Raw genomic sequence first — 13,562 nt, forward strand, 5'->3', positions numbered from 1 at the left:
ATCAATCACGTCGAGCGGTGATGACTCAAAAAGCAGTGACAGTCTCTACGCCCCCTGTGTATTATCGTAGCTAACAGCTAACTTAAGCAGTCACTCAACAGCAAACGGACTCTTAGTGATGATAGCTAGCTAGTTGCCTGGGGACCAGACTGAATTTCTAAATACACCGTCTGGAACATGACAGTGTTTGATTCTGGAAATGGTCCTCTCAGGTCATCTACAACTGTCAAACACTTATGTTCCAGACGGGGTATTAATAAATGGGTAATTCCACGGTAGTAACAAAATAAATACCAATGATTGCAAAGTTAAACGAACCATACAACTCTATGCACAAGGACTACTTACAAATTAGTGCTTACAAATTAAGCACTGAACCATACATACCAAAAGTAACATATAATACCAATGAGTGTTCCAGATGTACATTTATTATGTTACGTCTTGTCTATGAGATCAGGCTGAATACACAGACTCCCGATGTAGTGTCCCAAAGCTAGGAATAGCCCAAACTCCTTGTCTTGTCACCAGGGTAAGGTAAACCGCAACATTCAAACAAGGCTACAAAGAAAACTAATGGGACTTTAAGCGACTGTGTTGATGTCAAAATCGGGGGTGTGAACTAGGTTTCTATTCAAGCGTTGATCAACATGGTAATGGCTCTATAGTATTGGAGAAAAGTTGAAAGAAACTGACCCTCCGTTACATCTTGACGTGTCATGTCGTAACGTACAGCACGCATAAAGCTACTTTTTCTGTCTTACAAACTCTCTCCACCAGGTGTAGCACTTCTATCATCCTTTAAAAACAAGAAATGGACAGTGACGGGGTAAGGGGGGGATACCTAGTCATTTTTTTCACCATCATTGCATGCGATCATCATTCTCAAAGCCGCTGTTTACTTCTAAGATCACTTTAACACCGCCCTAAAAACCCGATTCAAATTCGACACAAACCTTCAAATAGGTATGTAATGACACATTATACTTTATAGTGTTTTATTTACATTTGAGAGGTGATAAGTTGGACAGATCGAGTTTTTAAAAAAGCAATTTTCCCACACGAGTCTTATTAGTTTCGCTTACCCACCCGCCATTAAAAAAGACCCGACGGGGCTCATTGCCTGCTTGAATTATGCAGATACGGGCAGCTTTTAGGTCATGTAATTGATTCTGTTGGAAAGGGGAGAAATTGTGCTTTACACTGGTATTGACATTACAGTTGATCTGGAAGTATTACGTTTTTGGGGCGCTAAATTAAGGGAAATTGTACGGACCAAGGCGATGTACGAGTTTACGTTAACTTACCTAGCTAGCTAAGGTAAAGGCGAGTTAGCTTGGTAGATTGATACGTTATAGTTATACAGCAATAAAAAGCTAGTGTATACATCTACGAAAAACGTAGATACCGGTAATGTTAGTGTTCAAAAACTGGAGAGTTGAGACCAAATCACGGACGCTGGACAGAGTGGATTTCAGTTGTAACAAAAGACAGTTTTAATGAGTCAGAGATATCTTGTCCCGCAGTTTTACGTGCACGGACCTAGTTCACATAACTCGGCAAGGAGCCAGGTGAAAAAGAGGCCTATACAATGGTTACATACATTTTTATACATAGAATAAAGTAGGTGGAGTCTTGTCGTTTCGGTCTTCTTGACTGGTCGGAGGGTTGGAGGCGGGCCTTGCTCTAGCCAGAGCGGGCCCCATTGGTGCACAGCAAAAGTTCTTTGCTCTTGGGACCGGCCAGTTAGAGGGAGATGAGATGTGTGTTTATATAAGGAAGAGGGGGTCAGTCTTATGGCTGGGTGTATGTGTTCTTACTACGGAATGTCTTTGTTTATATGAGCTATGTAACAACACCAAAGGCCAGGCTCAAAGTGAATCGCAAATTTGTTACAACATGTTAACCTAAATGCAATGGCTTTACCCTCATCTCTGCGGACGAAGACACACTGAAAGAGACACAACAGGGCTGTCATCATTACGTTTATTCTGTTGCAAAACGTTTACTCCGAAAGGAAAACGTTTTGCAATGAAAACGAGATTCTATTGGACAAATTCAGGTAAGTCCCTCGCCGTTTCATTACCTTTAGCTTCCGTTTTGTTCTTAACGGTTTCCGTTGTAAGACGTGATGACTGTGTATTCATCACGTTTTACAACGGAAACCGTTAAGCCCAAGCAGCGAAGTCGGCAAGACAAAAGTTACGTAATTAGTAGGACTCTGTATTTTCATATGCTAAAGTGATGTTTTTTTATTTAAAAAAAATGCTTTATCTGCTTTCCCAATGAAAATATGTTTGAAAATTGTTTCTGGACATTGTTTCTGCTGGTAACATTGTTGAGCTGCACAGATTACTGTTCGATTTGAGAGCGCTCCTCCCTCACCGCTTTTTCGAACTCTCTCCATGACTCCAGCCACTGGGTGGTAGGAAAGACAACTTTTTTTGTTTTGTCGGTTGTTGATGATGATGAAGAAGAAGAAGCATTTCCGTCCGCCATATTGCAGTGATACAGCGAGATTTCCCATTTGTCTCAGCAAGTTGAAGAGTTCGGGTTTCCTTGCTAACTGCTATAATGTTTACGCAAGTTTATGGAGATAATGGGAAAATGAAGGAGTATCACTATACTGGACCAGTAGAGCACCGATTCTCTCCATATTCCTTCAACGGAGGGTTAGCGTCAATATCCAACTAACAATCGTTTTGGTAGCCCAAATGATAGCAAGCTACAGTAACGTTACCTAGCTAATGCTGTACATAATTGTGTTCTGCAGAATGGACACTGACTGGAGATAGCGTCTGACTAGTAATATGTCATTGTGCAAATAGCTAACACTTCATCAATAGATGTTCGTAGTTAAGTAACGTTAGCTAACTACGTGAACAACAATACATGTTTATCTGGTTTCGATTTCAGTTAGCTACAGTAGCTAACGTTAATTATCTGGTAGTTGAGTTAAGGTTTTGCCAAAACTAACGTCAACTTGTTTGTTAGGGCATCATGTCAACTGCCACTTAACTTTTTTGTGTGTTTTCAGGACTGTGCTTGCCGTTGCAGGTGAAGACTTCGCCATTGTGGCCTCAGACACCCGTTTGAGTGAAGGCTATTCAATCCACAGTCGTGACTCTCCAAAATGTTACAAGTTGTAAGTCAAGTGCACACAACTGTATTTCCTAGGATTACCGAAGGCAAATTGCCAGATGGTGTGGTTTAACCCCATTTACTGCCTCACTATTGCTGTGTTTAGACAGGCAGCTCAATTCTGATATTTTTTCACTAATTGGTCATTTGACCAATCTGATCAATCACAGATCTTTTTCTGAGCTGAACAAAAAAAACAATTAGTTGTGGAGAAATCATAATTGGGCTGCCTGTCTGTGCTTGTGAACATCATAATAAATTACATGTTAAATATTCCACCACTAAGTTACGGTGCTGTTACTAATAGATGTTTAATTTCTCACAGAACAAATACAACTGTCATAGGCTGCAGTGGATTCCATGGGGATTGCTTGACTCTGACCAAAATCATTGATGCAAGATTAAAGGTGAGATCATTTTGAGGCTGTTTCACTTTCATAATTTTCTTTCAAAATTGTTAGTTGAGCTGAAAGTTAACATTTGTAAATGTATAATTTTCTAACATCAGCCAATATCTGATGGGAAAATGTATTTTTAGATGTACAAGCATTCAAACAACAAGAGCATGACAAGTGGAGCCATCGCAGCCATGCTGTCAACAATCCTGTACGGTAGAAGATTCTTCCCCTACTACGTTTACAACATCATCGGTGGCTTGGATGAGGAGGGTATGACTCCTGCTCTATTGCTGCTATTACTATTATCAGATGCTTGGTTCCATATGTGTAAGGTATTCACTGCATGTGTTAAGTCTAGTCCACTATTTATGACTCTAAACTGAGCTGGTTTGTTTTTGCTTTTCAGGTAAAGGAGCTGTTTACAGTTTTGACCCTGTGGGATCCTATCAGAGAGACACATACAAAGCTGGTGGCTCAGCGAGTGCCATGCTGCAACCTCTGCTTGACAATCAGGTAAATAAACCAAAAAGTGGTATAAGTTGAGCATTGCTATTAGCTTTTGAGGGCTTTGTTCCCCCCCAAAGCACCTATGTCCAATTTGACAGCACAATATGGCTTGAATGTTTGTATGCCAAATGTGTATGCAGAATTTAGCAGTGGCAAGGAAACCCTAGACATTCTAGTGACCAAGATATCTTTGGTTCGGGACAAACCATCTCTTTGTTTCTGTATTGCCCCTTAGTCTGTCTTTTATTCTTAATTTACAATTAGATTGGATTCAAGAACATGGAGGGTGTGCAGCACCTGCCCCTGAACCAGGAGAAGGCTGTGCAGCTGGTCAAAGATGTCTTCATCTCTGCTGCTGAGAGAGACGTGTACACCGGAGATGCCCTCAGGATCTGCATCGTCACCAAGGAGGGCATCAAAGAAGAAACAGTCCCACTCAGGAAGGACTGAACAACCTATTTCTGCCACCATTTCAAGCTACTGCTTTTGTCTGGATTTTTCATATTTTGGACCCTTCCCCTGCTTTTCTCTTTACATTCTTGCTGAAGAATAAAAATGTTCCCTGTAGTTTATTTTCTCATGTCAGTATAATTTTTTTTTTAAGAAACATGAAATGTTAAATGTATTTGATTACAATGAAGTCTGAACAGTTTCCAAATGTATCAAGACAATTCTTGCTCAACATACACTACCGGTCAAAAGTTTAGAACACCTGCTCATTCTAGGGTCTTTATTTGTACTATTTTCTACATTGTAGAATAATAGTGAAGACATCAAAACAATGAAGTAACACACATGTAGTAACAAAGTGTTAAACAAATTAAAATATATTTGAGATTCTTCAAATAGCCTTCATGACAGCTTTGCACACACGCTTGGCATTCTCAACCAGCTTCATTTTTTTATTTTTTTTATTTCACCTTTATTTAACCAGGTAGGCTAGTTGAGAACAAGTTCTCATTTACAACTGCGACCTGGCCAAGATAAAGCATAGCAGTGTGAACAGACAACACAGTTACACATGGAGTAAACAAACAAGTCAATAACACAAAAAGAGTATATACATTGTGTGCAAAAGGCATGAGGTAGGTGAATAATTACAATTTAGCAGATTAACGAGTGATAAATTATCAGATGGTCATGTGCAGGTAGAGATACTGGTGTGCAAAAGAGCAGAAAAGTAAATAAAAAACATTATGGGGATGAGGTAGGTAAATTGGGTGGGCTATTTACCGATGGACAATGTACAGCTGCAGCGATCGGTTAGCTGCTCAGATAGCAGATGTTTAAAGTTGGTGAGGGAGATAAGTCTCCAACTTCAATGATTTTTGCAATTTGTTCCAGTCACAGGCAGCAGAGAACTGGAAGGAAAGGCGGCCAAATTAGGTGTTGGCTCATACAGGTGTATCAGTGAGATACACCTGCTGGAGCGAGTGCTATGGGTGGGTGTTGCCATCGTGACCAGTGAACTGAGATAAGGCGGAGCTTTACCTAGCATGGACTTGTAGATGACCTGGAGCCAGTGGGTCTGGCGACGAATATGTAGCGAGGGCCAGCCGACTAGAGCATACAGGTCGCAGTGGTGGGTGGTATAAGCTGCTTTAGTAACAAAACGGATGGCACTGTGATAAACTGCATCCAGTTTGCTGAGTAGAGTATTGGAAGATATTTTGTAGATGACATCGCCGAAGTCGAGGATCGGTAGGATAGTCAGTTTTACTAGGGTAAGTTTGGCGGTGTGAGTGAAGGAGGCTTTGTTGCGAAATAGAAAGCCGACTAGATTTGATTTTAGATTGGAGATGTTTGATATGAGTCTGGAAGGAGAGTTTACAGTCTAGCCAGACACCTAGGTACTTATAGATGTCCACATATTCTAGGTCGGAACCATCCAGGGTGATGATGCTAGTCGGGCGTGCGGGTGCAGGCAGCAAACGGTTGAAAAGCATGCATTTGGTTTTACTAGCGATTAAGAGCAGTTGGAGGCCACGGAAGGAGTGTTGTATGGCATTGAAGCTTGTTTGGAGGTTAGATAGCACAGTGTCCAAGGAAGGGCCAGAAGTATACAGAATGGTGTCGTCTGCGTAGAGGTGGATCAGGGAATCGCCCGCAGCAAGAGCAACATCATTGATATATACAGAGAAAAGAGTCGGCCCGAGAATTGAACCCTGTGGCACCCCCATAGAGACTGCCAGAGGACCGGACAACATGCCCTCCGATTTGACACACTGACCTCTGTCTGCAAAGTAGTTGGTGAATCAGGCAAGGCAGTCATTAGAAAAACCGAGGCTACTGAGTCTGCCGATAAGAATATGGTGATTGACAGAGTCGAAAGCCTTGGCCAGGTCGATGAAGACGGCTGCACAGTACTGTCTTTTATCGATGGCGGTTATGATATTGTTTAGTACCTTGAGTGTGGCTGAGGTGCACCCGTGACCGGCTCGGAAACCAGATTGCACAGCGGAGAAGGTACGGTGGGATTCGAGATGGTCAGTGATCTGTTTGTTGACTTGGCTTTCGAAGACCTTAGATTGGCAGGGCAGGATGGATATAGGTCTGTAACAGTTTGGGTCCAGGGTGTCTCCCCCTTTGAAGAGGGGCAGCTTTCCAATCCTTGGGGATCTCATACGATATGAAAGAGAGGTTGAACAGGCTGGTAATAGGGGTTGCGACAATGGCGGTGGATAGTTTCAGAAATAGGTAGTCACCTGAAATGCACCATAAATTCATTTGTGGAGTTTCTTCCCTTAATGTGTTCGAGCAAATAAGTTGTGTTGTGACAAGGTAGGGGTTGTATACAGAAATGTCCCTATTTGGTAAAAGACCAAATCCATATGGCAAGAACAGCTCAAATAAGCAAAGAGAAATGACAGTCTACTTCGAGTCAAGGTCAGTCAGGAAAATTTCAAGAGCTTTGAAAGTTGAAGTGCCGTCACACTTGGGGCTCCCAAGTGGGACAAGACGCTGCATCTCAGTGCTAGAGGCATGACTAGTGAGAAACTGGTTCAAATCACAACCAGCTGTGTCACAACCAGCTGGGATTGGGAGTCTCATAGGGTGGTGCACAATTGTCCGAATTTGGCTGGTATAGGCCATCATTGTAAATAAGAATTTGTCCTTACCTGACTTTTTTAAATTAAATCAAGCGTGATGCACCTTGGTCTGAGGAAACAGATAATATACATTTCAACCTACTATGTGTGCCAGTAGGTGTTCCTCAGGAATTCCAGGCCCTAAACAGGAATGATGGTTTATGGCACCTACTACCAATTCTTGGCCCTGCTATTGTGGATGCCAAACAGACCTCATGGATAAATATACTATAATCAACAACGTTTTGTTAACTATATCTGCTCTGTCCTTACTGGTATGGCTGAGCAATTGGAGGCTACTACCAGGACCGCCAGGCAGAATATATTGACTTTAGATATGATCCTGGCCAGTCAGGGAGGGGTTTGCAAAAATTTTGGTGAACAATGTTGTACATTTATTATACCTAATAATATCCCAGATGGGAGCATATCAAAAGCATTGGTTGGGTTGGACGAGCTTTCGGCAGAAATGAAGGGCGTGGCTGGGGTGGAGGAGTCTGGCTGGATGTCTTGGATGGGGGTGTGGCTTGGTGAGTATGCATCACTAGTGGTTACTGGATTTCTGACCCTAATTCTTGTATTTTTATTATTGATGTGTTGTGTTGCTTGCATCATACCTTGTTTGAAGAAGTCTGTTACAGATGTGGTACAGGCTTCAGGTATGATGCCCTTGCTTGATGCTCCTGAAGGAGATGCAGATACGGAATCTAACTTCCGGAGAAAGATGGGGCTGACTGAGGATGACCCCTGGTTTGCTGTGGGTGAGGATGGGGCTGACTGAGGATGACCCCTGGTTTGCTGTGGGTGAGGTCGTGGAATGATAACTTCTTAAATACATAACGTGTACGATATAACTTGTCCTCTCTTATGTGAAGGTTTAGAGTCCCTGGGTGGCAAGGAGCCCACCTGGTACAGGATAGGAGTAGCTGAGAGGACCAGATGGTTTATAATAATGCTTTGCTCTGCTTTACTCTGCTTTCCATGACCAAAGTTGTATCCTATATCTAACATGTCAATAAACAATTAAGTTTTATCCTATTTTTGGTAAGTAACACCCTTGTGGGTATCAAAAGGGGAGTCGAAAATAATATATAATTTGTTGATTTTTTTTCTGTTTTTCTGTAAAAAAAAAAAAGAATAATAAACTTTTTATTATTTTCATGAAATGCTATTAACATATTTGGGACCGCTGAAATAAAGGATAATGATTGTGGGTGTCAAAGGGGGGAATCAAAAACTCCAGTTTATATATATGTTAATCAACAAAGGGATGTGCATCACTTCATGTATTCGCAAAATAAAGTTTAAAGTTCTTGGGTTCATCAGCAACCTGGTATATCGGATGGTGTGGTTACACCCCACAGGGGTGTAAAAAGGGGGATTGTGAGGTTCTGTGTTATACACTATAGCCCTTACCATATCATATGTGATGGAATATTATTTGCTGTTGGCTTGTGTGGGTATATGTGTTATGCAATATAGCTGACTTGAGACATTGTTAACAGTTTCAGGGCCATGGGCCTTTCTCGTGATGGAAAAATACAGAATAACTTGAAGACAGGAACTGTGCAATGAGTTGTGAGGGCACATTCAGAATGTAGTGTTGCGGGAACAAACTGTCTTTTGTTAGATAACAGGAGCCAGGTGTGAGATAACTGTATTGAGTGTATAAGCGCATAGATATTCTACACAACTACAACGACTGACCGCTGAAGCGCCTAGGAGGCTGGGACCAGCCTGTGCACCAACAATCAACGATAGGCTGGGTGAGTTTAAACCCGCCCAGTCTCTGCTCTGACAGGCCGGCTCGGAAGCAGGAACTACTTCTGTCATCAGAGTATATTATGATATCTTTGTCAGGAACAAGTCAGTTCTCTGTTTGCCGTGCGAGGTGTGACAGAGAGCCCATATATACAAAAATTGCATTTACCACTTATTGCTTAGCTAATAAAAAATACATAGCATACAATGCGGTGACTCATTGTCATATTTATCCTGATACCAGATTCGATTGACGCAACCCTAACAGTGTCAGAAGTGAAAGGTTGCGTCAATCGAATCTGGTATCAGGACAAGTCACCGATTTGATTCTATGTCGGCTTTTTATTAAGTAAGCAATAAATGGTAAATGCAATTTTTCGTATATACGGGTTCACTGTAACACCACGCAGGGTAGAACAGAGAACTGACTTGTTCCTGACAGAATTATTATAATATACTCTGACAGAGGTAGTTCCTGCTTCTGAGCCGGCCTGTCAGAGTAGAGACTGGGCGTGGTTTAAACTCACCCAGCCTATCGTTGATTGTTGGCGCCCGAGCTGGTCCCAGCCCCCTGGGCGCTTCAGCGGTCAGTCGTTGTAGTTGTGTAGAATATACAGTTATCAGGCACCTGGCTCCTGTTATCTAACAAAATACTGTTTGTTCTCGCAACATGCACAGTTCCTGTCTTCATGTTATTCTGTATTTTTCGATCATGAGAAAGGCCCATGACCCTGAAACTGTTAACAATGTCTCAAGTCACCTATGTTGCATAACACATACATCCACACAAGCCAACAGCAGATAATATTCAATCACATATATGGTAACGGACTATAGTGCATAACACAGAATCCTCACAGAAGTAAAAACGTTGATAAAAGTTAGCCAGCTAGCTAGCTGACTTATGTGGCTAGCTACAGTAGGTGAGAACGGGGGTTGAAAATGCTTCGAGGGAATCTGAAAGTGAAGGTGGAGGTAGGGGACGATTATGACCAAGGAGGTGTGTGTGCATGGACGTCGGAGGATCTGGCTGAGGAGATCGCCAGGGCGTCGGAGCCCAGAGGCCGCTTGAGGGAGGACGTTAGAGTGATGGCGGCTGAAGCGGGCATGAGTTCTTCGTCGACTGTGTTTCGCACCGATTCTGGTGGGCGGCCCGAAGGGGTGACGTCGACGCGGCGGGAAGAGGAATCTGGGGCTCAGGATGTACAGAAACATAGCGGCGCCCAGTTCCCGGCTGCAGAAAGGGCACTGCAGTTGGCTTTATGCCTCACGGATGAAGCTCTGGCCTGTTTGATATTGATTAGCCCAGAGGACAGACATGATTATGGTGCTTTAGTGGGAGCACTGAGGAGGCGCTATGGACAGTGTGTACAGCCCGGGCTACTGCGCTCCGAACTGAGTAATAGACGCAGGCAGCCTGGAGAGCCTCTACGGGTGCTAGCTAATGACATTGAGAGCCTCTCTCGGCGGGCATATGCTCACATGCCCCCCTCCGTGCAGAGCGAGCTAGCATGGGACCAGTTCATACAGGCGCTCTCTCCTACGGAGCTGCGCATACAGACCCAGCTGGCGCTGAGTCATTGCCGATAGCCTTGGAGATGGCTTTGGAGAGGGAGCTGGTGTGGGCTTCAGCTGCGTCTTTGGTGGGGGTGCAGGGAGACAGACCTTCTGTACGAGCTGGGGGGCAGAGCAGACCGGAGACGGGGAAAAGCCTGCATGGGTGGCTGAAATGACAGAACTCATTCGTGCTGTGTCGCTATTAGGCGGCACAAAACACACGCCCTGGTCCCAGGGTCTGCTGGGGTTGTGGCCAGCCAGGCCATCTGAGCCAAGAATGGACCTGTGTTGGGGACTTTTGTCATGTCCCTGTCACTGTGGAGGGGGTGCCCTGCTCTGCCCTGGTGGACACTGGGTCCACAGTAACCCTGGTGAGGCCAGATATTGTGCCAGGTTAGACTCAGTGTGAGCCCACAACTGTGCAGCTCCGCACAGTCACAGGTGAGCTGGCACCCATGAAAGGGAAGGGACTAATGACTCTGACAGTAGGAGGCAGGTCTGTGCGTCATCCTGTGTGGGTGGCGGTGGTGCAGGACACTTGTATACTGGGGTTGGACTTTCTTAGGAGCACAGGCTGCCATTTAGACCTAAATGGGGGCACACTGAGCTTCCAGGGAGGGCCGGCAGTCACCATGGCCCCCCCTAATGTCACATTCACGCAACCCAACAAACCCCCTTTACCCCAACAGTTAAAGCAGCAAAGACTCATGGCTGCCCCCCCTCCCCCTCACATCTGTGTGTGACTTTTCCCCAGCCCCCCTGTCACCTACGGCTGTGTGTTACATTCCCCCAGCTACCTCCACGACACAGCCCTCTGTGAGCCCGGGCCGCACCCCCCCCCAGCCCAGCTTCCCCAGATGGGAGAGGAGAGGACACTGTCTGCGGTGAGGGAGATATGGGGGAGGAACTGTGTTTGTCTTGACCCCGAGCAGCAGGAACGGTTGTGGCAGTTGCTATTTGAATTCAGAGACAGCTTTGCGCTGAGTGAGGAAGAGGTGGGTCAGACTCATCTGGTGCAGCATGAGATCGACACAGGTGATGCTCAACCCATCAAGATGCGTCCCCGCAAGGCTGTGTTGGAGACGCAGCGGGCAGACTTCATCAAGCCCTCAGACAGCCCCTGGGCGGTACCAGTCGTCATGGTTCCGAAGAAGGGGGGCAAGCTGAGGTTCTGTGCGGACTACATGCGGCTGAATGAGGTAACCAGGAAGGACTCATACCCCATACCACGTATCGATGAGTCGCTGGACCTGGTTAGGGGGTCATCCTGGTTTTCCTCACTAGACCTCCGCAGTGGCTACTGGCAGGTACCCCTCTCCCCAGAGGCAGGAGCCAAAACTGCATTCTCCACTAACAGAGGACACTGGCAGTTCAAGGTCCTGTGCTTCGGCCTGTGCAACGCTCCAGCTACTTTTGAGCGTTTGATGGACAGGGTGCTGGATGCCATCCCCCGGCAGCAGTGTTTGGTATACCTCGACGACATCCTGGCCCATGGCAGCTCTTTCCAGTCAGCCCTGGGGGCGCTACGGCATGTGCTGGAGAGGGTGGCTGCCGCAGGTCTGAAGCTCCACCCCGAGAAGTGCCACTTCAAGAGGAGAGAGGTGTCCTTCTTGGGCCATCGAGTGGGGAAGGAGGGGATCAGCACCATGGAGGACAAGGTGGGGGCTGTCAGAGACTGGCCCACCCCCACCGACCAGCGTCAGCTGAAGAGCTACCTGGGCCTGGCCTCGTACTACAGGAGGTTTGTACGGGGCTTCTCAAGCGTCGCTGCTCCCCTGAACAGCCTGCTGCCGAAGGACAAGGCCTTCACTTGGACAGTGGAGTGTGAGGAGGCGTTCAACTGCCTCAAACGTGGACTGATCGAGGCCCCCGTGCTCGCCCCCCCCCCCCCCCCCCTGACCTCACCTTGCCCTTTATCCTGGACACAGACTCAAGCAATGTGGGCATGGGTGGGGTGCTGGCCCAGGCGGGGCCAGAGGGGGATAGAGTGGTGGCGTACTTCAGCAAAACATTTGACAAGCACCACTACTGTGTCACCCAGCGGGAGCTCTTGGCTGTTGTGGCCTCCGTCAAACAATTCAAGTACTACCTGGGTGGCCTGCCCTTTACTGTGACTGACCACTCTGCTCTCCAGTGGCTCATGTTGTTCAGAGAGCCAGAGGGGCAGGTGGCACGCTGGTTGGAGGAGCTTCAGCCGTATGACTTCACAGTGGTGCACAGGGCAGCGGCACGCCAGTCCAATGCCATGTCCCGTCGGCCCTGTACTGCAGACGGCTGCCGCCACTGTGAGCGGAGAGAGGGATGGGAGAGAGACCTGTGTGCAGAGGAGAGGGTCTGTGCCAAAGTGTGTCGGGCGAGCGGGCCTGTCTGCTGTGAGCTGCAGACTGTCGACGTGGCTGAATGGGGGCAGCAGCAGGGACGGGACACAGACCTACAGCCAGTGTTACAGTAGAGAGAATAAAGTAGACGGCACGCGTCAAAATGATTGATTGATGACCTTACGTCATTTTGACCTTTGCGTGTCCGAATATGTGCCCCCTCCCCGTCCCCCCTGTTCCCGTGGTCACGTGTTATTTTGTGTTATTTCAGATCTCTATGTCATCCTTTGAAGTATTCCAGTTGATGGATGTCTAGGGGCCTGGTTGAACTGTGGTTGTTGTGTTTGAACTTTTGGACCTGGTATGACCCCCCCAGTTTTATTGCCCTTATGTTTGTTATCTATGGAGCAGGAATGTGTGTCTGTATGTGTGTGTGTGTGTTAGAAACAAGGTCCCTTGGCATTGTGTCCATTTCAGGCTTTAAACAACAATTAAACAGCCATCTAAATAATGTTTCTCAGCCTAGTTTCCTATTTAGTTCTCTTTATATGTACAGGCACAGAGCTTCAAGATGGCTCCAGCCTAAGGATTTTCAGTGCATGTACACCTGGGGAGATTAGAACCCCAAAGAAAAGATCCTAAAGGTAATTTCAGGTTTATCATGACAGCCACTTTATGAAAGGCCTTTACTTATGGCTAAACAGCTTCTGCACAGCTTATTAATTAAGGCTGTGGGATGAAATGAGGTGTTTCTAGGAGGGCTTAAACAAATCTACAGTGAAACAAACATG

General features: G+C 45.8%; 1 protein-coding gene across 1 annotated transcript; it reads left to right on the forward strand.

Annotated features, from left to right (window-relative positions):
* The first annotated feature begins 2,139 nt into the window (after window positions 1-2,139).
* On the forward strand, window positions 2,140-4,698 carry LOC110502967 (proteasome subunit beta type-1). Its single transcript, XM_021581317.3, has 6 exons — window positions 2,140-2,672; window positions 3,038-3,145; window positions 3,467-3,548; window positions 3,680-3,809; window positions 3,946-4,052; window positions 4,311-4,698. The coding sequence occupies exons 1-6, from the start codon at window positions 2,575-2,577 to the stop codon at window positions 4,494-4,496; spliced, it is 711 nt and encodes a 236-aa protein (XP_021436992.1). The 5' UTR covers window positions 2,140-2,574; the 3' UTR covers window positions 4,497-4,698.
* Window positions 4,699-13,562: the final 8,864 nt, after the last annotated feature.

The sequence above is a fragment of the Oncorhynchus mykiss genome, chromosome 23, assembly GCF_057628025.1.
Source record: "Oncorhynchus mykiss isolate SJ-2025 chromosome 23, ASM5762802v1, whole genome shotgun sequence".
NCBI classification, from domain to species: Eukaryota; Metazoa; Chordata; class Actinopteri; order Salmoniformes; family Salmonidae; genus Oncorhynchus; species Oncorhynchus mykiss.